The sequence below is a fragment of the Protopterus annectens genome, chromosome 12.part0, assembly GCF_019279795.1.
Source record: "Protopterus annectens isolate FY-2018-M chromosome 12.part0, PAN1.0, whole genome shotgun sequence".
Taxonomy (NCBI): domain Eukaryota; kingdom Metazoa; phylum Chordata; order Ceratodontiformes; family Protopteridae; genus Protopterus; species Protopterus annectens.
The window spans coordinates 1,114,075,364-1,114,102,730 of NC_056746.1; the positions used below are offsets into that span (position 1 = coordinate 1,114,075,364).

A 27,367-nucleotide genomic window follows, 5' to 3' on the forward strand; every position below is an offset into this window, starting at 1 on the left:
GACCCTAAAAAGATAAGGCCAAAACCAAAAAACACCAAACACTCCTGTACCAAATATATGTACAATATATACAAATTTACAAAAGTACAACCCCACCCACACAACCACCCCTAAACACAGAGGGGAAGGAGGGAGGGTAAATTGGACTGCAGCAATGTGGATCTTTGAACATCTACATTTATGGTAGGTACAAAACTGTACTATGTTCTTCATCTCACATTGCTGCAGTCCTAACACTTGGGTAGAATCCCAAAGCAGAGGTAAGGGAGGCTGGCAAATCATAAAGAAGCAGGAGCTGTCAACATGCCCTGCAAAATAGCCGTGGCAAAACCAGCCCTAGATTTAGAGTAGAGAGGAAGGTGGTAATGCTTAGAGAAAGTATGCACTGAACTCCAAGTAGCTGCCTCCAAAATATCCTTAGTTGCCACCCCTTAGAAATGCTGTTGAAGTGGCAGTAGCCCTAGTGGAATGAGGCCTAATCCCAGCTGGAATCTCCTTGCCATGATGGGAATAACAAAATGTAATGCAAAACCCAATCCACTTAGAAATAGTTTGTTTTGACACAGGCTTGCCCTGAGAACTCAAAGCAAAAGAAACAAACAACTGCTGAGACTGCCTAAAATCCTTAGTCCTGCTTAAATAATAACGCAACTGCCTGTGTACATCTAAAGTGTGCAAAATCTTTTCCCCTTATTTTGGGGATCTGCATAAAAAGTAGGCAAATGAATAGTTTGGTTTAAAGCCACACTAGAGACCACCTTAGGCATAAAGGAAGGATTAGTGCGTAATGATACCCTATCCTTATGAAAAATCAAAAAGGCTCAACCGCCATAAGGGCCTGCAATTCAGAAACCCTTCTTGCAGAAGTAATGGCCAACAAAAAAGCAGTCTTCCATGACAAGTATTTCAATTCAGCAGTAGCCGCAGGCTCAAAAGGTTGTAGAGTAAGTTTTTCCAACACAAAATTGAGGTCCCAAGCAGGAGTAGGAGCTCTACGTGGGGGTCTTATATTCTTTGCCCCTCTAAGAAATTGCTTGAACAAAGGATGAGAAAACAATGGTGGGTCACAATCATAGTGAGCTGAAATTGCTGCAGCATGAATCTTAATGGAAGAGAAAGACAAACCTTTGTCCAATAACTCAGTAAGATATTGAAGAGCCACACTCAAATTAGGCTCAGAAACCACCAAATCCTTTGCTGCACTCCAAAATAAAAATCTCTTCCATTTTTCTGCGTACACTTTCCTTGTACTAGGTCTTCTGGCTTCCATAATCACATTCAAAACTTGTTGAGGAAGTTGAGACCTGCTGTGGTTCAAAACAGAATATGCCAGGCTGTTAGATGAAGAGAGTGAAGCTTGGTGAAGCTTGACATTGAGTAGATGACCGTCCCTCTGAGACAATAGGTGTGGAATCAAAGGTAAAGGCCATGGAGGCTACCTTACCAGACTCCTCAGTAATGGGTACCAGTGTTGCCGAGGCCAATCTGGAGCTATTAAAATCATCCTTGGCTTGTCTTGTCTGACCTTTAGGAGTACCTTTGGGAGGAGAGGCAGAGGTGGAAAGGCATACACATGAAGATTTTTCCAACTGAAAGAAAGAGCATCCACTTTCCAAGCTGTGTGATGAAACCTTTTCATGCAAAACTTTGGCAGCTGGTGGTTTAGTGGAGAAGCGAACAGATCTATGTCTGGAGTTCCCCATGACACTGTCAATTTTCGAAATACATGAAGATCCAGTTTCCACTCGTGGGGATCCATGATTTGCCTGCTTAACACATCTGCTAAGGAGTTCTGTGCTCCCGGCAGAAACCTTGCCTGAAGATTTAGTTGCAAGCTGAGCGCAGTCTCCCACAAAATCATTGCTTGCCTGCATAGAGGATAAGAATGTGTTCCCCCTTGTTTGTTGATGTACCACATGACAGTAGTGTTGTCTGTTAGAATCAACACCTGCCCTGGAAGAAGTAACTCCTTGAAAGCCATTAATGCAAACTGGACTGCTAACATCTCCTTCATGTTGATATGTAGATGCTGTAGTCTGGCAGGCCACTTGTCTTGTATCCATTTTCCATTCAGATGAGCTCCCCAAGCTATGTCTGAGGCATCTGTCGTTAGAATCTGACTCGCCTCTGGCCGGGTCACAGAGAGTCCCTTGTTTAGGTGACATTCCTGAGCCCACCACAAAAAGGTCCTTTTGAATGCAAGGTATTATTTGAATGACAGTGTCCAAATCCTGGCAGTGCTGTGTCCATACATTTTTGAGATACCATTGCAGCTTCCTCATATGCAGTTTGGCATTGGGAAGCACCAGAATACAAGATGCCATGAACCCTAAGGCTTGAAGGACTGTCCTTGCAGTCAGCCCGGACTGAAGAGATAGTTGATGGAAGTAAAGGGAAAGATTCTTTTGTTTGTCCGGGGTTAAAAGGCCATCTGGGTTGCTGTATTCAGTCTCACACCCAGAAAGCACATGTCTTGAGAGGGTACTAGACTGGACTTTATTTCGTTCACAGAATACCCCAGGCATCTTAGCACTGCTATCACATATTCCAAATGCTGAAAAGGTCTTCCTTTTCTTGAGCCAGAATCAGGCAGTCGTCCAAGTAAGGATAGATTTGTATTCCTTTTAGCCTGAAGTAAGCTATCACTGGAGCCAGAACTTTTGTGAATACTCTGGGCAGTAGATAAGCCAAAGGGCAATGCAGAGAACTGATAATGGGAATTCCCAGCTCGAAAACGCAGATACTTCCTGCAACTTAGTCTGATAGGCACATGAAGGTAAGCCTCCTTGAGATCTAAAGTTACCATCCAGTGATCTTTTCCCAGCAGAGGTAAAAGCTGTTGTAACGTCAACATTTTGAACTTGGGAATGTCCAGATAAGTGTTGAGGATAGATAAATCCAAAATTGGTCTCCACGTGTTCCCCTTTTTGGTACTAGGAACAGGCGAGAATAAAATCCTAGGCCCCTTTCTGGCACAGGAACCGGCTGAATGGCCCCTATTTGGAGTAACAGAGAAATTTGCTTGTGAGCCTCTTTTCTTTGTAGAGGAGGAATGTCTGGCATGCCTTTGAAAGGAGGCAAGGTATGGAAATAAAACCTGTAACCGTGGTGAATGATATCCAATACCCATCTGTCTTGGGTAATTAAACTCCAATTTTCTTTGAAAAGTGCCAGCCTTCCTCCCAAAGGTGCTGCCAGGCGAGAAGGCTCTGGCAGCTGAAAAGGCAGGTCATTGGGTCTGTTTACAAAGGACTGACCCCTGCCCTCACCAGAAGACTGAGCAGGTGAACTCCTGTTCTAGGCCTAAAAGAACCTTGAGCTCTGCCCCTACCACGTCTAGACCTACCCCTAGACTGGGAATCATAAGAAGGATATGTCCACCCCTTAGTAGGCCAATTTCTACTAAACTTGGAGGCTGAACCTGCAAAAATCTTTAACAGTCTGCATAGACTTAGCCTTGTCCTCCATTTTCTTTAAAACTGCTTCCACAGGCGAACCAAACAACACATCAGATTGTAACGGAGCATCTAAAATCCTTGTCTTAACATGCTCAGCTAAATTCTGATCCCTCAGCCAGGCGTGCCTGCGAAGAACAGAACCAGTGGCAGCCACCCTTGAAGAGGCCTGTACAGCATCAAAACCACATTGCAAAGAATGCTTACCCACCTGTTCAGAAACATGAACTAAATCCTGCAACTCTTTACACTCAATACCTTCCGCCAGAGCATCCACCTTAGACTTCAATTGTGAAAGGAGATAATTTTGGTATTTTAACATGTGGAACTGGCAATTCAAAGCCCTCATGGCTAAAGTGGAAGAAGTATACACCTTCTTTCCCCATCTATCCAAAGCCATTGCCTCTTTATCAGGAGGAACAGGATTTTTAACAACAGAAGCCTTAACACCTTTAGGCCCCTGAGAAACAGTTTCTGGGTCTGCCCTAGGACTCTTAAAAGATACTTATGAGCTTCAGGCACCCTATAATACCTATCCGGTTTAACTGGGGCAGGAGGCAAAGAATCAGGGTTCAGGGAAGCCTCTGCAAAACATCTTCCACCACATCCAGAACAGGAGGTATAGCTAAAGGCCTATGCTGGGGTAGAAACAAAAATTCCCTAAGCCTTTTCCTGGAATCAGAGAAATCTTGACCTTCCCATTTAAAATGCTCCCTCATGGAATGAAGAGTCTCTGAAAAAGAAAAATCCTCCGGAGGAGAAGCCGAAGGAGTAGAATCATCAACATCAGAATCAGAATAAGGAGGATACTCCTGTAAGTCTTCAGCCGAAGACTCAGAAGCCTCCGAACACTGCTCAAAACTCTCAAGCTCAGGTTCCACCCTAGGCCTCTTATCAGGAGGGGCATAGAACCTCTAATCATAGTAATCAAATCTTCTGCCATTTTAAGCATATGTTTCTTAGGCAGAGACCCTGAAGAACTAGGAGAGACACCCACTGAAGTTAAACCTGGCCTGCCTCTCGAAGAAGCCTAGGAAACAGAAGGGCAGGGCCTAACCACCTTAGGAAGGGAGGGGAGAACAGCTACCTGAGAAGCCCCTTCAGCCTGGCCTACCTCCTGAGAGGACACATCTTGTAACAGTAAAGTCTCTCCCTGAGACTCCAAAGAAACTTCTGGCAGAACCTCCGGCTCCACCGAGCCCTCTAAAGAACCGACGTCCGGGACAGACGGTTCTTCCAACCTAGGCTTTGCTGCTTTGTCCTTGCGCTTTTTAGGCGAAGCGGGCGCCGGAGTAGCCGGCGGCATTTTATAATTACAACGCTTCCCAAAACTAACCTGGCACAGTCTAATCTTCTCTTTATAGTGCGTTTGTTAAATCTAGCACAAGAGCGACATCCAACAACGTCGTGCTCAGGCCCTAAGCAAGGTATACACAAGGTATGGTAATCCCTATGAGGTATCTGTTTCCCACAAGAAATACAGTTATTCACTTTTTCTGACATCCGGTTAAATACTGAGGCAAGAAAAAACCAAAATATTCTAACGGGTACTTAGCCAACTTTGATTCGGTCTGAAACTCCGACTTCAGAAAATTTCAGAACGCCAACCTGCACTCGCAATACTGCTTCTGCATCGGACCATGCGGCAAAAAAGACAGAGGATATGACGTCGGTCATGCGCATTTGTACCCTGACATCCTGACGTCAGATTAATGCGCCTTGACGACGTCAGCCTTATACTTTGGTATTCGGGCCGACTGGGACAGCGGACTACCCCAAGTGTTAGGACTGCAGCAATGTGAGATGAAGAACATCTATGGTAAAAGGAAAAAAATAGGGGTTGAATTAGAAGTTTCTAAACTAGAAAACTTACTAACCTGCCAGAGCTGGTAGAAGAAGCACCTCGTCAGCTAAGCGGCAAACGAGATCTGTGTAGTTACCGCCTAGCATTGTGGGATATAGGGAAGCCTCGAGCCAGTGGACTTAGCTCTCGAGCTTTAGTATTGGCCGAGTCGGAGCCGAGCTTCGGCTCCGAACCCATCCAGCAAGAATGAAGGCGAGACTGACAACTTAACATCTAGGGTTATTGTGGAGTTCTCTAATGACAGGATCATCCCCATTGTTTGGGTTCCTAAAACTGATAGCACATTCTGGTGTTTTAATGATTTTAAGAAGCTAAATAAAACCTCTAAACTTGATAGTTACCCCATGCCAAAAGTGAATTAGTTAGTGGAGAGATATGGAAAGGGAAGGTTTTTAATTACCATTGATCTCATAAAGGGATGTGTGTACAGAGAAAACAACATCCTCTATGGCTGATGGGTTGTTACAGCATATTGTTTTACCATATGGTCTTCACTGCACTTCAGTCATTTTCCAGAGGCTAATGGATAACGTTTTTATACCTTACCAAGCTTATGCTGCAAGCTACCTGGATGAGGATGATGTTATCATCCAATTAGAATAAAGTGTATCCTATCCCACCAAGGGGTAGAAAATGTTTCATTCACTAAAGTAGATAAAGATTATAGTTAATACCCAATTCTTGATTAGGGGCTTAATAAAGCCTTAAAAGGAGAAAATAAAAGATGTTAGGGACTGCCCTATTCCATAAAAAAGTAAGCCTTTCCTGGGATGACCAGGTACTACTAAAAATGTATACAGTGTTAGTGGAGCAAAAGACAGCATACTCACCTTTAGTGCAGAAGGTTGCAGGTTCTATTCCCACACCAGGTAGATTGATTTCTGTCACTGCAGTATAGCATAAGGGGGTGCTGCATTCCTGAGTGTGCCATCCTTGTTATGAGATGTGATGTTAAACCGAGGACCACATCTGCTTGAGCTGGAGGTAGCTCCTGTGAAAGGAGTAAGGATTCTTATTTATACAACTATTTACAACTTACATGTTTACAAAGAACTTAAATTAATCACTATATTTCTTCATTATTAATCACTACATTTCTTCATTATTAATGTCTTTCCATTTTTTTAAGAAAACATGTTCTGTTTGTAACTCTCCACAAAAAAGGCAAATCCTTTCATTTATTTTTTATAAAGCATATTTTCCTTTACTGGCAGCTTATTAATTTGTAACCTCCCTAAGACATATTGACATACAATATTCTTCATACACCATTTATTTATTTGCTTTATAGCTTTTATTTTTTCTTCTGTTAAATGTTTGCATGCATTCACACAATAATTTTGAAGCATTATATTTTTATGCCATATTTCTATTTTCTTTTATTCCATCTATTTTTAATTTCCACAACTTAATTTTTCTTGATATATTCTTGTATCTTCATTTCTCCATTCTCTCTCTTTTATTCATTTTTAGTATTTTCCATTCTCTTTGTATATCTCTCCTTAAATATACATATTGCCAACTTACTTTCTTTTCCATTTAACCATTCAAAGACCTTTTATAAATTTAATAAAGCTTCATTTGCTATCAGAGTCAGTAAACATAACCCCCTTCCTCCTTTTCCATATATAATCCATATATAATAACCCTCTTTTGACTGGATTTAATCTGGACCCCCCCCCAAAAAAAAATTAGAATATAATTTCAATAAAATGTTTCTCCAATTATTTTATCATACATATCTTAGTTATATATATAATAATTTTCCCATCTATATTGTGTTTATCAAATGCACGTTTTTATTGAATGACAATCTACACCTATTCCACATAATACTGAGTCCTTTTAGAGCTCTCACAATTTTTACCCATTGTTCCTTCAATATATCATATTCTCCAAAATCAATTCACAGTAATATATTTTTATTTTCAAACTGTACTCTTTCCATCTTTTTATCATCTCCAAAACCCTTACATTTTTCTTTATTAATATTTAGTCCAGCTTCTTGCAATCCACCGTGCATGTTTATAATTACCTTCTTCATTTCTTTTCCATTTTTAGCTGTATTATATTATCAGCATACGACATAATAGGATATATAACTCCCATTTCCTGTACATATTTATTCTTTCATTTATTTGTTTAATCCTTTTATTACACTACTCATAACCATTACAAACAAAATACTTCTCAATGGACATCCTTGTTTTATATGTCTGTTTATCCCTATTTCTCCACTTAACCAGCAATTTACTAAAATTCTAATTTTAGTATGTTGATATACTGATTTATATACTTTATCTTTGTACTAAAATTATATTCTTCCATTATTTGCCATAAGAGAGCATGCTGTATTGAATCAAATGCTTTATTGTTATCAGCCACCACTAGTTTTACTTCAAAGGGTGGCACAGTAGTGCAGCATATAGTGTTGTCGCCTCACAACAAGAGGTTCCCCAATTTGATTCTCAGCTGGGGTGCCTTCTGTGTGGAATCTGCATGTCCTTCCTGTGTTCATATGGGTTTCCTCTGGTTGCTCCAATATTCTTCCACATTCCAAAGACATACAGTAGGTGGATCAGATACTCTAAATTGGCCACAGGTGTGTATGTGCGTGGGAATGTCTGGTGCGGAAGAACTACTTTATATGGTTGTCACTGTTGGAAGAACTACTTTATATGGTTGTCACTGTTGGAAGTGACACCCTAACCCATGTGCAAAAATGGGAAAAAGAGGTTGTGGATGGATGGATTGATAGTTTTACTTCATTTAGTCCTTTCTTAATGTCATCAATTCTTCTATAATTATCATTAATAGCTCTTGGCTTTCTTTTCCTTTAAACCCATAAATAGCTTCTTCCATGATATAATTAATTTTCTTTCCTAATCTTCTTTTGCATTACTTTGAGAAATAATTTATAATCACTATTATTCAGCATAAATGGTCTCCAATTTTTAATTTCATTCTTCCCCCTCTCTTCCATATAAATCTTATAACACCCCTACATATTTATTCATAACTAATGACAACATTTATTAAATATCTTTATCAAAATTTCTGTTTGCCATTGCACTAAATTCCTATATATTAAATATCTTATACCATCTAGTCTGGCTGCTTTTCTTACATTTAATTTTATTACCTTTTCTAATGCTACTGTTGCAATTGTTCTTCCATTTCTTTATTCATTTCTTCTGTAGGCTGCTTTACCATCATCTGCTTTTTCCTTTTTCTTTTGTTCTTTTTTACCATCTCTTTCACACACTTCACTATGATATTCATTCTATTTGCCTGTTTTCTTTCAATTTTTCCTTTTCCATTTCTCTCATTATACTGCTATCTTCCTTTACTCTTTTACTTAGATATGGTGATAATGCTTCCTTTTTTGTTTGTAGAAAACATTTTTGCTTATATAATACATTTTTAATAAATATCTTCTTTTCTAAAGTATTCCCTTTTATTCCTATTAAAACTACAAAAAAGAAACGTTTTGTATCTCTATATTCCTTTTTATATTTTCCCATACTGCATACATTATTTTCTATATTTTTAAATGTTATCCACCATTCTGACCATTTTTGTAAAAATCTCTAATTGTCAAATGATCTTTCCATAACATTGTAATTTCTTCTCGACCTTAATCATTCCATTCCTTTTCATTAATCTTCTTAATTCCTTTCCCTATTGTTATATCTTTCTTATTCTCATTTATTTCAATACATGTTGCCAAATAATCAGAAAAAAAACATTTCTACTCCTTCTTTTATCACTGTTCTCATAGTTTATGGTAACAAAAAATAATCTCCCTCTGTTTTTAATTTTCCTCTTTGATATGTACTTTTATTCAAACTCCATAACTCTAAATTTCCACATTGTATTTCTTCCATTACTTTCTTATCCGATTTATTTTCTTTTTATGTCTTAAATCACAATCAGAATCTAATATGTCTTGAAATAATTTTCCTTTTTTTAGACATTACATATGTGTACTGCTGTTAATCTATACACTTTATCTTTCCATCAAAAATCCACTACCATTACTCTCCCTAATTTAGCTAAAGTATAGTCCAAAATTTTGGTTCCCATCTAATACAATACAGCAATCTCTGAACAGTTTTCATTACCCAAGTTCCATATCATACTCGTTGGCCATAACATTTCTGTTTGTTCTTTTTCTTCATTATTTAAAAGCCTAATATCCTCCACTGCTATCAAATCTGCCTTACATGTATTACATCATTCTATTATCACTCCTATTCTCCTTATTACATTCCGTACACTGTTAGCATTAATAGATACACTCATAAGGTTATTTATCACCTATCTCTTTAATTTACACTGAATTGTTTATTTATTTCCTTTCATTTTTTTACTTTCATTCCTAAATATTGATTTTTTTCTTTTTCTGTCTTTAACCATTTTTCAATTTATTTCTTCATCACTAATTTATGTCCCACTTTCCCACTTCTCTTCTCCTTTTTTGTGTATTAACCACATTTTTTCTTGGTCTGTATCATTGCTTTCCCATATATCTTTTTACTGTCATTGTTTTTTCAACTGTCCCTTCTTATTTAGATCTTCTCTATTTTTTCTTCTACATCACATTCTAAACATTTCTCCTCACAAACCATCCATAAATGTCCCATTTGCTTACATTTATAACTTTTTTCAAAATTTTTAGCATCATGACCAGTATTCCCACATGAATAACATCTCTTTTTATCATGAGTATTTACAAATTGTCCCTCCTTCCCACAGAAAAAAATGTTCTTGGTTTCCCCCAATATTTAACAGCTCTATAACAATTAACAATAATCATGCTTGGATTTAGAATAATTTTGCCATTTTCCAATTTCAAAATCACATTAAAGTCCCAAGACCCTGTCCAAAGTCTTCTTTTATCAATAACTTTAGATATGTCCTTTACTTCATTGCAAAAGTTATTTAATAACTATTTTTTAACAGTCTCTCAGTTTCTGACCAAAACTGTATGTTAACATTTTTTGTGTTTCTCGAAAAAAGTCTTTGCACTATATTTACTCAATAAAACTATTTCATTTTTCTTTTCATATTTATCCAAAAAGGATTCTAAAAATTTAGCAGTCTCAAAGAAAATGTCATAATGTCTCTTTTAATCAAAAATAAAAGCTCCTACCTCTTGTGCCTTTATTCCTAAAGACACAACAATCTTGTCCCATTCTTCATACCTATTTACGATTTGTCCTTACTCTAAATTCTCACCACATACTTCTTCCTTTCCAATTCTTATATCTTCTTTCTTTCCATTCTAATTTATTTTTGTTCTAGGTCTACTTCTGCAAATGATCTATTCTTTAATTTCTGTTATTCGGGGAGGATTGTAATTATAACTCCATCACTTTGTTTGTCTTCAATTTTCATCTCTTTGAACAACTCTCATTAAAATAATTCATCTTATCTTCAATTTGATCTTCTTCCTTCTCCTGAATAACTCTCTTCGCCTCTATTTCAGCAAACATCTCTACAGAAATGGCATTTAACTCTACTCCATCTTTCCTAGTTGCCATATTTGCATGCCATTCTCCGGCCGCCACTGTGAGGAATGGAACGGGCACTCGCACTCAGTTGCATGCACTATGAGTGTCAGACAGATTAGGGGAAGTTCCCCAATGCCCTGGTCAAATTATATATATACCACTTTAGATCTCCCCTGAAAAGAGGTGACTTGCCTAGTGGGATTCACATGGTCAACAAAGGATAAATAAATAACTATACCATCATTTGTTTCTATACAATACCCTCATAACAACCGCAGGAAAGGGAGGTTGTTAGAGTGGGTCAAGTGGACTCCTGAGGCTTGTGATGATTCACAGGATCATAGGATTACTAGGCTAATGGCTCTGGGGCCCTTAAAAGCTCAGCCAAAAGTTTATCCCCAGAAAAGAAACCACAATCAGCACCTGTTGCCCCTGTCAATGAGGGACACAGGTGGAACCCCTGGGACAAATCTGTGGTTCCCCATTCACCCAACAAGGTTGCACTTGAAGAGGGTCAGCAACATACTTTGCTTGATGTGTATGGGGAGTCTATTCCAGAGACGAGGCAGCCTCTGGGAGACAAACTTGTCTAGCCAGCAGGTTTTGTTAATGTCACATATTAGACTTAAGCCTTTTGATTGGGTACTACGCGAGGAGTTACGACTTATGAATATGCAGCATCTCCATTAGAGCAGGGTCTGAGGTTATCTTGTAGATGAGACATAGGTCACCTCTGAGCAATCTGTACGATACAGAGTAGAGTGATAGTGATTTGAGCCTGTCCACAAGGACAGGTGATGGAAGCCATGGATTCACTTTGTGAGGTATTTCTATGGCCATTCCAGTTGGTGCAGGTGTTTGGAGAGGTACATACCAAATGGGGCGTTGTACTCAATTATTGGCTTAATGAGGGAGGAGTACAGAGAGATAATAACTTCCTTTTTTTCTGGATGCAATCCCTTTACTTATGAGATGAACCAAGTGAAAGGCTTTTCTGACCACTGCCGCTACATGATGGTCAAATGTGAGATTGCTGTCAACTTGTGTACCCAGATCTCTCACCATAGGTTGTGTGCTTAGGGTATTGCCGCTAATGTGGTAATCAGTGGGGCTCATGTTTTTGCCAAATGGTATGATAATACATTTTTTTGCATTTAACTTAAGGCCATGACTTTGGCACCAGCCATTTGTTGTTGTGAGACCCTCCTGAAGTATGTTAACATCATTTGGGGAGTCAATGACAGCACCCAACTTATAGTCATCTGCAAACTTGGTCAGCCACAGGACTTTTGTCTTTGCCTGGACCTCTGAGAAGTAGATAGCAAACAATAAAGGTCCCAGGACAGATCCCTGGAGGACACCACTAGTGACAGGTCTGCTATCTGAGGTAGTGGCACCTATTTTGATCTTGTGGGTCCTATCAGTGAGCCAGTTGGCCACCCACCTGATGAGATAGGGATTTACACCTAGTTCTGTTAGCTTTTAGATGATGCCCGAGTGGGGCATTGTGTCAAAGGCTTTGGCCAAGTCAAGGAAAGCTGCGTGTACTGACTTTCCCTCACCCAGTGCCTTCATAACTGTCTCAAAAAAGTCAACCAGGTTCAGCAGGCAAGATCTGCCCTTGACAAATCTAAACTAGGGGGGGGTCAAGTGCTTGGAGATTGCCTATGTCCTTGTTTATGGGGTCCATAATAATACGCTCTATGGTCTTACAGATCAGACTTGTCAAGCTAATGAGGCAATAGTTACCAGGGTCAGTAGTGGCACCACCTTTGTGCAAAGGGATAACAATGGCAGTTCTCCACTCTGCTGGAATGAAGCCTGTAAGGGGGCATTGACAAAGGACACCTTGAAGCAATCCACAAAGTTATATAAAAGCATCTAAGCATGGCACCACATGACAATGCTGGAGCCAGTTGCTTGAGATGCTCCATTGTCTGCATTTGAGATGAGATTTGTGGAAAAGTACAGTTTTGTACCTACCATGAATGTAGATGTCCGATAGATATGCAACTGCAGTCCTTACATATGGGTTTTCCTGCCTCAAGCAACCCTCAGTCGGCCGGATTCCAAAGTCTGGGCCCGGCATCGGCTGATGTCGCCTCCTCCCCGACGTCAGAATGGCTGGGGTATAAAAGCATCAGCCGACGCCATCTTCCTCAGTGTTTCTTGCCCCAGATGCCAGGTGCCCTCCAAGGAAGGCTAAATTTAGAACTGGATAAAATTCCAGACATACACAATAGCAATAAACAGATACACCATAACAGATATCCCCAGCTAAGTATAAAAGGAGGGAAGTGGACCCAATACACAGAGGGGTAGGAGGGAGGGAAAACCTGACTGCAGTTGCATATCTATCGGACATCTACATTTATGGTAGGTACAAAACTGTACTATGTCCTTCAAGAATGCAACTGCAGTCCTTACATATGGGTTGAATACCATAGCCAAACTGGGGGTAGTAGGCTCTAAGATAAGGATGGTGTAGCTAAAATGCCCTGCAGGACTGCCGAAGCAAAGCCTGCTCGGGATCTGGAGTATAAAGGGAGGTTGTAGTGCTTGGAAAATGTATGCACGGAGCTCCATGTAGCAGCTTCTAGAACGTCTTTTGTAGCCACCCCTCTTAGGAAGGCTGTGGAGGTGGCTGTAGCTCTGGTTGAGTGCGGCCTGATATTGGCTTGCACACCTTTTCCATGGAAAGAAAAACAGAATCTGATGCAATGTCCAATCCATTTTGAAATTGTTTGCTTGGAAATTGCCTTTCCTTGCACTCCAGGAGCGTATGCTACAAATAGTTGGTCAGACTTCCTGTTGGCCTTTGTTCTGTCCAAGTAGTAACGTAGTTGTCTGTGTATGTCCAAAGTGTGCAGCAGCTTTTCCCCTTTATTTTGAGGATTGGGATAGAAAGGAGGCAGGTGAATTGCTTGATTTAGAGACACCCTGGATATCACTTTTGGCATGAAAGAAGGATTGGTTCTTAAAGAAACCCTGTCCTGATGAAAAATCAGAAATGGAGGTACCGCCATGAGGGCCTGTATCTCCGAAACTCTTCTTGCTGAGGTAATTGCCAGCAGGAAAACTGTTTTCCAGGAAAGAAATTGCAATTCTGAAGATGCTGCTGGTTCAAAAGGAGGAAGAGTTAATTTCTCCAACACAAAGTTGAGGTCCCATGCAGGCACTGGTGGTTTTCTGGGAGGTTTGATATTCTTTATCCCTCTTAGAAATTGTCTTAGCAAAGGATGTGAAAACACAGGTGGATCAGTGTTGTATTTTGCTGAAATTGCTGAAGCGTGGATTTTTATGGAAGAATAGGAAAGTCCATTATGCAGCATTTCTGCCAAGTATTCCAGTATCTGTGGGATGCTCATTACTGATGCATCCTGTCCCTTGTTGGTATTCCAGATGTTAAATCTCTTCCATTTGGCTGAATAAGTCTTTCTGGTGGAAGGTCTGCGTGCTTCCAATAATATCTGTTGAACTTCCTTGGAGAGAGAGATATGGGGAAAAATCATGGAACCCTCCAAGCTGTCAGCTGCAGGCTTTGCAGGTTGGGATGAACCGTCCTGTAATTGTGCTGAGTCAAGAGTAAAGGCCATTGAGGCAGGGGCCACGGCTTGGTGCAAGTTATGCTCCTTAGTAATGGATACCAGTGCTGTCTTGGCCAATCTGGAGCTATTAAGATGCCTTTCGGTTGCTCTGCTTTGATCTTCAGTAACACCTTGGTCATTAATGGTAGAGGTGGGAATGCATAGATTGTTAGAGAGTTCCAGCTGAATGAGAGAGCATCTATTCTCCAGGCTTGTGGATGGTGATTCCTCGAGCAGAACTTTTTCAGATGATGATTGAGGTGGGAGGCAAAGAGATCTATGTCCGGCCTCCCCCATGCATGAGTTATTTGTGCAAAAAATGTCTGGATGCAACATCCATTCGTGCGGGTCCAGGATGTTTCTGCTTAGACTGTCCGCCAGAACATTGTCCCTGCCCGGAACAAACTGGGATTGCAGATGTATGTTCAGTTTCAGGGACTTTTCCCAAAGAGTCATTGTTAGTCTGCAAAGAGGGTAAGAATGAGTACCTCCCTGCTTGTTTATATACCACATAACAGTGGTGTTGTCTGTCTTTATTAGCAGATGACCTTGTTGAAGATATTTTCCGAAGGCCTCGATTGCATAAATTACTGCTAACATCTCTTTTTGACTGATGTGTAGATGCACTTCCTGGGGGGTCCATTGCCCTTGAATGCATTTGTCCTCCATGTGCGCCCCCCCATCCATGGTCTGAGGCATCTGTTGTAATGGTTTGGCTTGTTTGAGGTTTGTTGAAAGGCATACCTTTGTTTAACTGGCTTGCTTGGGCTCACCACAAAAATTCCCTTTGTAGACATGGGATGAGTGGGATAATTGCTTCCAAGTTGTGGCTGTGTTGAGACCATAAACTTTTTAGGTACCATTGTAGTTTTCTCATGTGTAGTCTTGCCAGTGGAATCAGTAGAATGCAAGATGCCATGAAACCCAGGGCCTGCAGGATTTTCCTTGCAGTCATCTGGGTGAGCTTTGCTAGGCTTTTGAAGTAATGTGGTAATTGTTCTTGCTTCTCTTCTGTGAGGTAAGCCATTTGTGATTCTGTGTCTAGTTTGGCTCCTAGAAAAATTATTTGTTGGGATGGCAGTAGTCTTGATTTTTGTAAGTTGACTGTGTATCCCAAAGCCTGCAGTAAGTAAATGACATAATTCAAGTTTTTTGTCAAGGCTTGCTTGCTGTCCGCTTGTATAAGGCAGTCGTCCAGGTAAGAGTATATTTGTATCCCCTGGAGTCTGCAGTGTGCAATTACTGATGCCAGGCATTTCGTGAATAATCTGGGCGCAGTAGATAAGCCAAAAGGCAATGCTGAGAATTGATAATGCTCTGACCCTGCAAGAAATCTGAGGTATCTTCTGCAACTGTGTCTGATTGGGACATGCAGGTATGCCTCCTTGAGGTCCAGAGTAACCAGCCAAGACCCCTTGCCCAGCATGGGAAGGAGTTGCTGTAGCGTCAGCATTTTGAATTTTGGTACAATGAGAAAAGTGTTTAGAGTGGCCAAGTCCAGTATAGGTCTCCATTGATTTTCTTTTCTTGGAACAAGGAACAGTCTTGAGTAAAATCCCTGGCCTTGTTCCTGAGGAGGAACCTTTTCTATTGCTTTGATTTGTATCAGCTTTGAAACTTGTACGAGTGCCTCTGCCCTTTGATTTTGTGGCAGGTTTGGCATGCCTTGTCTTGTTGGTAAAGTATGGAAGTGGAACCTGTAGCCTTGGTCTATTATGTCCAGAATCCATTTGTCCTTTGTTAAAATGTGCCAATTTTTTTGAAAATAAGGATAATTTTCTGCCTAAAGGAGCTTCTCTTTGAGCTTTGGTCGGCAGTGTCAAAGTCAAGTCATTGTGATTGTCCCTGTGCAGCAGTAGAAGTCCCTGCGCCACCTCTCTGATTAGTCGGTTGCCATTGGCGTCCCCTGTAGGAGCCTCTGTATTGCCCTCTCCCTCGGGCACGCCTGTTTTTTCCCCTTTGAAACTTGTCAGTGTCTGGAAAGGACCAATTCTTAGAAGGCCAATTCCTGCTGAACCTTGGTGGCTGAACCTGGAGGAAATCTTTGACTGTTTGCACTGATTTAGCCTTTTCCTCAACTGATTTCAACACATCCTGAGCATTAGCACCAAATAGCTTGTGTTTTTCCAGAGGTGCATCTAGAAGCTTTACTTTAACATGATCTGGCAATGCCTGTTCTTTCAACCATGCATGTCTACGTATGACAGCTCCTGTCATAGCTGCCCTACATGAAGCTTCCAATGCATCATAACCACACTGAAGAAAATGATTGCTAATCTGCTGTGTATTATGAACCAAATCCTGCAAGGCCTTTCTATCTAAAGGCTCAGGAGAGGCTAACTTTTTCTGCAAATCATCCATCAAGAAATCCTGATACTGAAACATATGAAAAAGACAATTAAGGGCCCTCATGGCAAGAGTGGTTGAGGTATAAACTATTTTGCCCCACCTCTCCAGGGACCTAGCTTCCCTGTCTGAGGGCAAAGGATTTTTGGCCGTGGATGTGGCCACTCCTTTGGGCCCCTGGGAAATAGTTTCTAGATCAACAGAATGGGCCTTAAAGAAATGTTTATGAGTTTCAGGAACCCTGTAGTATCTGTCTGGCTTGACAGGAGCAGGGGGGAGAGAATCAGGAGAAGCACTCGAATCTGAGTACACATCATCCAGTACATCTAGCACTGGAGGGATAGCTAAAGGCCTGTGCTGGGGAAGCTTAAGGAAGGTACAAAGCCATTTCCTGGAGTTGGAGAATTCCTGGCCTTGCCACTGAAAATGCTCTCTCATGGAGTGGAGAATTTCCCAAAAGAAATATCTTCAGGAGGAGAGGCAGAAGGAATAGATTCCTCCGCATCAGAATCCTCTTAGGCCTGGAAGGACTCTTCCTGGGTATCTGAGTGATCAGAGTCACCAGAGGCCTCATCAGAAGAAAGGGTGTCTGTCTGCTCAACCCTGGGCCTTTTGTCTGAAGGTGGCTGAGAACCTCTGTCAGGATGAGCCTGGGAACCTCTGATTAAGGAAATTAGATCTGCAGCTAAAGTCATGATCTGTTTATCAGTAGTGGGCTGAGGCAAAGACTTAGGAGGGTGAGACTTAGCCTGGCTGGAAGCCTTAGCACATGTGTAGGCCTTGACTGACATAGACATAGGAGGCATAGCCACCCCACGTGCTGGAGTAACCTTGTCCACCGGTATGGTCTCGGGCAAATCTTGGGCTTCAGTTTCTGGAGGAAAATCCACAACCGGCACCGGCGTAGGCTCCGGGGCCAAAGTGATCGGTAAAGTGGTGTCGTCGGTCTGGAGCAGTGGAATAACCGCCTCAGAAGAGACCGATGCACTCGTGGAAGTTTTTGGCGTGGTGTCGGTGGAAGTCGCGGGCCGAGAATGTCGGTCCCGGTCTTTCCGTTTTTTGGAAAAATGTGATGTTGGTTGTTCCGACGGCATGGTATAAGAGTATTTTTCGCCAAAAAAGTCTTCAGCAAACTCTGCCCGGCGCCTGAGTGTGCGCTTATTAAAGCAAGCACAGGCAGCACAGGCCGAGACGTCGTGGTCTGGGCCAAGTCAGGGAAGGCAGTAAGAATGGAAGTCCTTATGAGGTATTTGTTTACCACAAGACAAGCAATTATTAACTTTTGCAGTTTTATCTGACATCGGCTGAGGCAAGAAAAGGTTCCCCAATGGGGTACTTAGCTTTTTGATGACTTCGGATACTTAAAACACAGGAGCTGACCGACCGGCACTTGCGAACTGCTTCTGCTTCAGGCACCGCGCGGCAAGAAAGACTGAGGAAGATGGTGTCGGCTGATGCTTTTATACCCCAGCCGTTCTGACGTCGGGGAGGAGGCGACATCAGCCGACGCCAGACCCAGACTTTGGAATCCGGCCGACCGAGGGCTGCCTGAGGCAGGACAACCCATATGTAAGGACTGCAGTTGCATTCTTGAAGGACATCAATAGTGATGGAAAGTAGGGTGTACAACTGAGTCTCCAGTGCCATCTGCATCTTCAGAAAACTGCTGTGTCTTGACAGTTCTTGACACTTCAAACACAAATCCTGTTGAAAGCTTGTCAAGTGAGACAGGTAATAAGTGCTCTCAGAACAAAAAACAGCTGAGGCATAGGAGAGCTTCCCTAAATGATCCAAAGTTCGAGACTCCCTGTTTGGCATCCGGAGCAGGAACCACCAAAGGCATGGATAGGCCTATGCGAAAGGCCTCCAAAAATACAGCCTCCATGCTGATTAAGTAATTCCAGTAAGTCACCAAAAGAGACATTATTCCGCACAGACTTAGGGGATCCCTCTCCTTTCTCGAGGTCAGTATCCTTGGTGATAGACTCCTCCTGGAAGTCAAGCTGTTTCCTCTAACAATTCCTCTCTGAAACCTCCTGTTCTGACAAAGCTGGGAAGGAAGAGGAAGATTCAGAGAACCCTGCCATATGGACAGCATGGAGGGGCAACAATGTACATTTTCCAGGAGCAGACTGATGACTGGTCACAGGCACCGATGAGAAAGGGGAAGGGACACCAGCTGCAGGAATTCAATCATTCTCCTGAGAGAAGAACATTCTCTCTACAACACTGAAAGCCAAAGAGGAAGCTAGCATATTGGAGCCAAGGGCCCCAGTACCCGAAGATACCAAAGACAACCCTGATCCCGAGGGAGCTGTGCTTAGCCCCAACATTGAGATCAGTGCCAAGCTGTTCAAAGCCAAAGACCCTAGTGGAAGGGATGATCCTGAAGCAGGTACTTCCAACCCCTACCAGGAAAGTCTGGCTTCAACGCCATCTCTCCGAGGTCCTGACAGCCCCAAAAAAGTTGAAGCAACCATGGAAAGAGTCACAGCCAAAGAAAGCAAAGCTATTGGATCTCACCCAGAATGTGGAAAATCAGATAACTCTGAAGACCTTGCATCTGATGGAGCCGAGAGTACCAATACTGGACCTGAAGGGATAAGACCTAATTGCTTCTTCATCTGCAAAAAGGACCTCATCATTTTCTGCAGTTCAGAAGTTTTAATGCTGTCCATTCACCTCGATGACTAGATGGATGACACCACCAAAGAGAGCTTGGAAGGTCTTTTAGGTGAAGAAGATCCCTCATGCTGGATCCAAGCCAGGCAAACTTGGAAGCTGGGTGGGGAAGATTCCAGTGACCATTCCTGTGAGGTGGATGGTTAAATGGGGAGGCTAACTTACCAGAAGGGAAGGGACTTGGGAGGCTCAGAGCCAGGAACGGAGGCTTGCTGGATTTTGACACTGATAGGGATCAGCTCCAAACAGTTGGGGCCAATATTGGAAACTGGGCAGCTCAGGGACCTGAAAGTCTTGGGACCTTTGGGTCTGGCGAGCCAAGTAGGAAGGACCAGAAGCAGACAATGAAGAGAATCTGTTCTGATCCTATTTGGAAAGTTTTGAGTCACGCTGTCAGGGATTTTCAAACTCAGTCTTTAAAGACAAGGGTGAAGCAACCACAGAAACAGAAAAGGGAGAGCCAGAGAGGAGAAGCCCTTTGGGGAACAATTTGGCCCTATGCTCATGAATGGCCTGAGTTCCAAACCCCTCACCAAGCGAAGCTCCCAAAAAGGAAATGCACTTCAAATGTGCTCCTTTTAGGGCAACTTGTGCCATAGGACATGTACTTTTTAAAACCCTTGTCAACTACAAAATAAAGTAAAATAATTACAAGACAAAGCTAACATGGACAACAAAATTCCAAACTAGACTAGTGGAAATGGACAACAAGCAGACCAAAAAATGTAGGAAGTCTGCGGACGAGCAAAAAGAAAGTAATAAACCTAACTACCTAAAAAGACAAAGGTTCCAAAAAACAGAAAGAGGATAAGAGTGTAGCAAAATTCTCACCACAGAAAGCACTACGCTAGGTCCCAGTACCAGAAAATGCTGAATGGAGCCAAGATTGAGCTGCTAACCAAACTAGTGGCAAACTAAACCTCAGAATTAGAGTGAGATGGGTAAGGGAGGCAGAGCCAAGAAAGCTAAAGACTTTGGAATTGCTGTCAGTTCCAAAGACTCACAAGCTGAAGCCAGATGGAGCAGAGCATCAGCTCTATAGGTTTAGGGAATGGGAGTTGAGTTTTAGGTTTAGGGAGCAATCTGGGACTTTATGTTTAGACACGGAGATTTAGGATTAGATAATGATTGGGGAATTTGGAGTTAGGGAGTGGGAGTGAAGTTTTACTGTTATGGTTAGGGGCTAGGTGGGAGTTATAGGGTTAAAGTTAGAGCTCTGGTAGGGCTATGCAGTTCAATGGGGTCAGGACTTGGCAGGGTTAGGTAATTAGGTAGGACTGGGCTATCGGGAGTTAGGGCACTTTTCATTTACAGAAAGTGGCAGCAAGCAAATGTGTTCCAAGCTACTAGCACACAAGCTCTTGTAGTAGACCATACATTAACATATTATATATTCAATTCATTTGGACATTCAGAAACATTGATGTACACCACATCAGTGACAACGTCAAAATTCACAAATTTTGAAAATAAAAAATCTTGAACCTACACTGAATGAAAAAGAAAGAGAACACCTCCCTTTTGTGATTGGTAAGCAAAAATAAAAAGTAAATAAAAGAAAAAAATATATAACTGTACCTTCAGACATATTTTGAATAGTGATACTGTTATAAAGTACTGTGTAGGGCTGGGGTTATTGGCAACAGCAAATTAAGGTTGGCACACAATTAAGGATTGAATGGGTGCTTCTCTCTCTCTCACCTTACTCATGGTACAATAAATAAAAGTTGTGTATTTACCATAACAATAGACTCATTTTGTCTGCTTTTCATCTGGTTCAACTGTGGGTTGTCAGATCCAACTGGATCAGACCTCAGCATCGATCCTGAAGCTTTTTGGTTCCAGTGCTCTGACTCCTCCCCTACTCATAAGTCTCTGGTCTGCACCCTACGACCTCAGATCAGGTTTTGCCCCCTGGTGAATAATATAGCAATAACCCACGCCTGGGTGTGGGTAATGCTAAATTTACCCACGGTTGGCGTGGTTTGGTCCCAAGGGCGAAGCCCGAGGGACCAAACAAAGCCAACCGTGGGTAAATTTAGCATTACCCACACCCAGAAGTGGGTTATTGCTATTATACCATGACATTATTTAAGAAAAGAAACTGTTACTTTTCTTAAATAATGGCATAGTATAATGCCTGTTTACTGCCCTTCCGCAGATGTCTGGCATCTGCGGTAGTTCTGATGTACTGCGCCTGCGCAGTACATCAGAGTTGTCAAAAGCAACGGAGAAAGCAAGATCTCTGTTGCTTTTTATAGCTATGTTAAATGAGATTAACATAGCGAGACAGTTTTAAAATAAGCAACGGAGATGTCCGTTGCTTATTTTAAAACTGTCTCGCCATGTTAAACTCATTTAACATAGCGAAACATAAAAAGCAACGGAGATCTTGCTTTCTCCGTTGTTTTAAAACATTGTCTCGCTATGTTAAATGGGTCTAACATAGCGAGACAGCTTTAAAATAAGCAACGGACATCTCCGTTGCTTATTTTTAAGCTGTCTCGCTATGTTAAACCCTTTTAACATAGCGAGACAGTGTTTTAAAAAAACGAGTTATACTAATGGAAAAAAGTCCGGGCAACCGGACCTTTTTCCATTAGTATATCTCGATTTACAACGGGCACGCTGGCCAATCAGCGTGCACGTTTTGGGGGGGTCATGGTATAATACATATCAAAGTACAATCAGAAACCTTACTCTAATGTAAAAAGGATGTTATTCTGGATAGTTTGTAAAGGATATGAAATAGGCCATGACGTGGGTATAGAGAACTAACAGTAGTAACTGCTTATTGACAGGGAATGCCAAGGTCTACCAGTCTTTGGAGTCTCATTAGTGACAATTTGGCAGGCTTCAGGATGGAAGGATGTTGAACCAGGTGAAAAATGGTAAGTACATAATTATTGTATCCAATGTTGTTTATTTTTGTCCATTTCAACCGTGGGGCAGATTCCCAAGCATATAATTGCAGGTGGTATCAAATAAGGACCTTTCCTAAGTATGGTGGAGCCAAAAGATTAATATAATCTTGATTGTTTGCCCAGCTAATAACGTGAAACAAATGTATGAAATGTTGCCCAAGTAGCAGCTGCACAAATATCAATAGGAAGTTTGCTAGCAAAGGCTGTAGATATGGCCACAACCCCTTGTGGAATGACCTTTAGACTTAGATTAAAGATAGACCCTTTTTATTGTACACAAAGGTAATCCAATCCGATAACCATTTAGACAAAGTAACCAGAGTGACCCTTTTTCCCAGTTTTTGTTTGGAGAATGTGACAAACAGTCAGAATTCCTGAAAGGCTTAGTTCTGTGTAGACAGACCAAGTTGGAGATGGACATTCAGCAAATGAAGCATGTATTCATATTTATTACAAAATCATGCAAAAAGACTGGTACATTTACAGCCTAATTTAGATTAGCTTTGGATGCCACCTTAGTTAAGAAAGGAGTATTAGTCCTCAGTAAAACCCTATCCTATTGAAAACCCAAGCAACTAGGTCTCTGGGAAAGTGCTTGCATCTCTGATATACGCTTAGCTGAAGTGACAGCCACCAGAAAATTGTTTTCCATGATAGAAATTTCAATTCCACTAAATTCGCTGGCTTGAATGGTGGCTAAGTCAATGCTTGCAATCAAATAGTAATGTCCCAATCAGGAGCAGGATGACTAGGGGATGAAGCAGCAAAGTCACTTTTAAAAAGGCTTTGGAAATCTTCAATGAGGCAATAGTAGAGCTGTTCTCGTGCATGCTAAAATTAGAGATGGCTGCAACTGTACGGTGACAGCTGAATAGCTTGATCCACTGTGAAAAAGTTCTGATAAAAATTTTAAAATGGAAGAGTCACTGAAAAGGGAGGATCCAGACCTTTGGATGATGTCCAAATAGAAAATCTTTTTCCATTCATTGCGGAACACCTTGGTGGTGGCATGTTTTTGACAGGCTGATAACATCTGAACAACTGAGGGGGAAAGTCTGGCATCTTTGGCTACTGCTAGAAATAGAGGAACCAAGCAGTTAATTTCATGGTTTTCTGATTTGAGGGAGTTGGTCTCGACAAGAGATCTGGAAATTGTTCCAGTTTCCAAGGATGATTTACTAGAACAGCCAACATGAATGGAAACCATTTCTACTGAGGCCAGAAAGTGGCGATGGGGATCACTTTGTTTTCACACATTCTTGCTTTCTGTGTAGAATTGTTCATTTTAGGCAAAGGGGAAAGCATAAAAGAGACCCAGAAGCCATTTGTGGACCAGATAATCCCTCAATGACTGTCCCTCTGGTGGGATCAGGGCAAAGTAACTGCTGCACTTTTGATTTAGATGGGATGCAAAAAGACTGCAGTGAGGCTGGCCCCAACAAGTGAAGATCATGTTAATCACTGCTGGATTGAGGGACCACTCGTGAAGCATCAGGACAGATATGTTCAATTTGTCCACTAGAACACTGGACAACTCCATGATATACATTGCTAAAAGAAAGCAGTGTGAAGGGGTCCCTATCAGTTGACCAAGTTTTCAGAAACTGCAACTCCATATGGTCGACACTATAAGATAGAGTTTTTGAAACACTGCTCACTGCCAGACTCTTACAGCATAAGGGCATAAGAGTTAAGAATGGATTCCTCTATGTTTGTTGATAAACTAGACTATCAACATGTTGTCTATCTGTACTTGAACCACACCTCTGGGAACACTGTCCTGAAAGGCCTGCAACATTAGGTATGCCCTAATCTCCAGAAAACTGGTGGAAAGATTGACCTCTATGTGTGACCATGTGCACTGAACCATGTTCCCTTTGAAATACCCCACCACCACCACCCTTGAAGGGAAGCATTTGTTGCCACAACTGCCACTGAGGAACTTATTCAGATGGGTCATCCATTTATCACCTAAAGAGACATTATTCACCAAGATATGTGCCATCTGCTGATCTGAGTTAGTTTTATTTTGGCGTGGATTTGATGTCCTCTCCCTCCGGTACAGCTCTTTTGAGTGTGTGCCTTTAACTCCTAGTGGGTGTGGCTTAAGCCTTTAAAAAATAAAGTTATCACCTTACAGTTCTAGAAAATACTCATTGACAGAGGTGAAATATCAATACAGCTGTGTTTGCCATCACATATGCTTCAAGACAAAATATCCTAGTAACTTAAAGGTAACATGGTTTTGGAATTATTAATGCAAATATGAACAAACAATATTTGACGCCTAGAGGAGCAGTAGGAGTTAACTGCAGAAGACACCTGGAGAAGCACTCGGCTGTAATGAGTTAAGAACATTGTACCGCTGAGGTCCATTGGAGGACCCTTATAAAATATCCAGCAAGAGGGATCATGAGGATTGTGGACACCACATGGCCCAGCAGTCAAAAGACCAACCTTGCTGGAGGAAAGGGTGGTGACGAGCTTGCGTAGCAGTGAGACAATGACACAGAACCCTAGACACTGGAAGGCAGGCAATCTGTAGTTGTTCTCAAGTGGCATCAATAAATTCTATCTATTGAAAAGTCATAAACTGTCTCTTGGAGATGTTGCTGGTGACTCCTAGCTTCAGCAACAGTTGGAACAATAGGTCCCAGTGGTCAGATAAGTGACTATTGGTTATAGCTGTGAGTAGCCAATCATCAAGCTATGGGAAAACATGGATCCCTAGTAGGCGCAAGTGCACCCCTACCATTGCCACAACTTTGGTGAACACCTGGGGGGCTATGGTTAGTCCATAGGGCAGAGCTCTAAACTGACAGAGCTCCCAGCCAGAAATGGAGAACCTCCCTGAATGCTTCTCTATCTTTACATGATAATATGCATTCTTGAAGTTAACTGAGTACATTTATTGTCCTGCCTCAATACAGGCAAAATAGACTGTACTGTGACCATCCAGAATTTTGTCTGCTTGACATACCGAGTCAAATGACTGAGTAAAATGGGCCTCAGGTCCCCCATTTTCTTGGATACTAAAAAGAACCACAAGTACACTCCAAATTCTGTCTGATCTGCAGGGGCCATTTGGATGACTATTTTTCTAGCAGCTAGGGAATCTCTGCTGCTGCAAGTTCCTGTTGACTGGATAAGATGTCAGAAACTCTTTTCCTTTTGACATGGGAAAGGGAAAATGATACAGAAAAACCTTGGCAGATAATGTTTAGCAACCATAAATCTGTGGTTATGTTTTGTTAGGCTTGTGGATGCAAAGATAAGCATCCCCTGACTGCCTCCAGAGTGCAGCAGTCAGGCAACCCTTCAACAACACTAAAAGGGTTTTTCAGAGAATGGTCCATGAAAGCCCTGATTCTGCAGTCTGTCCCTGCCCCTGAAGCGATGTCCATTGTTATTACTGACTCCTCATCTGCCATGAGGAAGTCTATCTCCAGGAGTCTCCTAATAAGGACTCTGATTTCCTGAACCACATCCTCTTTCCAGCTCACTGATTTCTAGAGTAGGATCTCTGGGACATGTAGAGTGGATGCCTACAGCAGAGTCTGACCATCTTGTTGAGTATTGGTCAGTCTTTCTTTAACTTTAGGTCCAAAGTGACTGAACCCATCAAATGGGACATTAATGAAGGACATCCTGAAGCTTTCTGCAAAGTCATAGAGGTTCATTCAGGCAAGCCGGTAAATAGCAATGGTGGTGCCTGCATCAGCTGCATTCAATAATAGTCATATGGCTACCTTTGATGAAGACTGGAGGGTGGGCAGCTAGGAATCCACTGTCTTCTAGACATCTGCAGGTAATACCCCAGAGAAAGACTTGGACATTTCCTTCATGAAGTCTCTGAAATCTGGTGACATGAACAAGAGAATTCAGTGGCTTGACAGCAAAAGTCGCTGAAGCATAAGTCCATTTCACAAAGAGGTGCATCACCCTTGGCTCTCCATTAGTGGTATAGACTGAGGAACTCTATTTAAATAGTTCTTTTTTCATGGTTGCTGCTACAAAAATCCCAGCTACCAGAGAAACCTAGCTCCAATGTTTCCTGTCTACAGGGGAGGACAGAATTTTGTCTGGCTTCCTAGGGATAGGCTACACCATATCAGGGTCCTTCCATGCCACTAAACCAACAAGTCAATTAGTTGATAAAAGAGTACCACCCAGAAGGAAAATGAGCCACACCCAAAAGCTTCCAGGAACACAGACTCATCAGGAGAATGGCTAACTGTGTACCACCCCCCACTTCATCAATTCCAGAATCTCCAAGTGATGTCCTCAGAGGGGGATCTTGGGAAGCTTTTATCCTTATCCAAATCTGTGTCTTTTGTGTCAGACTCAGGTGAAAAGTCTAGAGGCTTCCATTTACATGATGTTTTCTATGAAGCATCTGAGGGGGAATATCAGAGGGTTCAGAATCAGACTGGGAGGTAACATAACTGGAAACTTGTGAAGCCTCTGGCACCAACTGTCCCAATCTGAGAGAAGGATAAGAAACAGAAAATGAACAGAGCTGGGGGTCTGAACACATCAACCTTGAAGAAAGCACCTTTTCCCTCAGAATCAACAGTATCTGATGGAAAACCTCAAAGGCTAAATAAGCCGCCAGCTTCTTAGGTTCCCTCTGACCTTGGACAGAATGGAAACCTTGAAATCGATGGCTCTCAACCCTGAGACTGATCTCAGCACCAAAGCCCCGAGGGGAAGATATGGCTCTGACAACATCAGAATCACTCCCCCCCCCAAGCCTCAACATCAAAGCTTCAGCTCCAAAACTCATGAAGAGGGGAACCAGTCAGCATCAAAGTTACTTAAACTATCGACTCTGGCAAAGGTGTTCTGCAGCAGATCAGGCGTAAAGCTACTGGTGCCAACAGATGATCCAGTACTGAAAAAGAGCATAAAGGAGGAGTAAATGGACCAGAACTCAGTACATTCCCAGAAGATGGTACTAAAAAAACCTCAAGCTGTATCTGCATCCTGAGAA

At 41.9% G+C, this 27,367-nt stretch overlaps 1 protein-coding gene across 5 annotated transcripts in view; it reads right to left on the reverse strand.

Annotated features, from left to right (window-relative positions):
• Positions 1-27,367, reverse strand: part of LOC122817012 — a 505,254-nt gene that overhangs the window by 30,301 nt on the left and 447,586 nt on the right. For all 5 annotated transcript variants that reach the window (XM_044090123.1, XM_044090122.1, XM_044090124.1 and 2 more), the window contains one exon: positions 6,150-6,310. In XM_044090123.1, coding sequence (XP_043946058.1) covers positions 6,152-6,310 — 159 coding nt within the window. In that variant the 3' untranslated portion in view covers positions 6,150-6,151. The remainder of the gene's footprint in view (positions 1-6,149; positions 6,311-27,367) is intronic.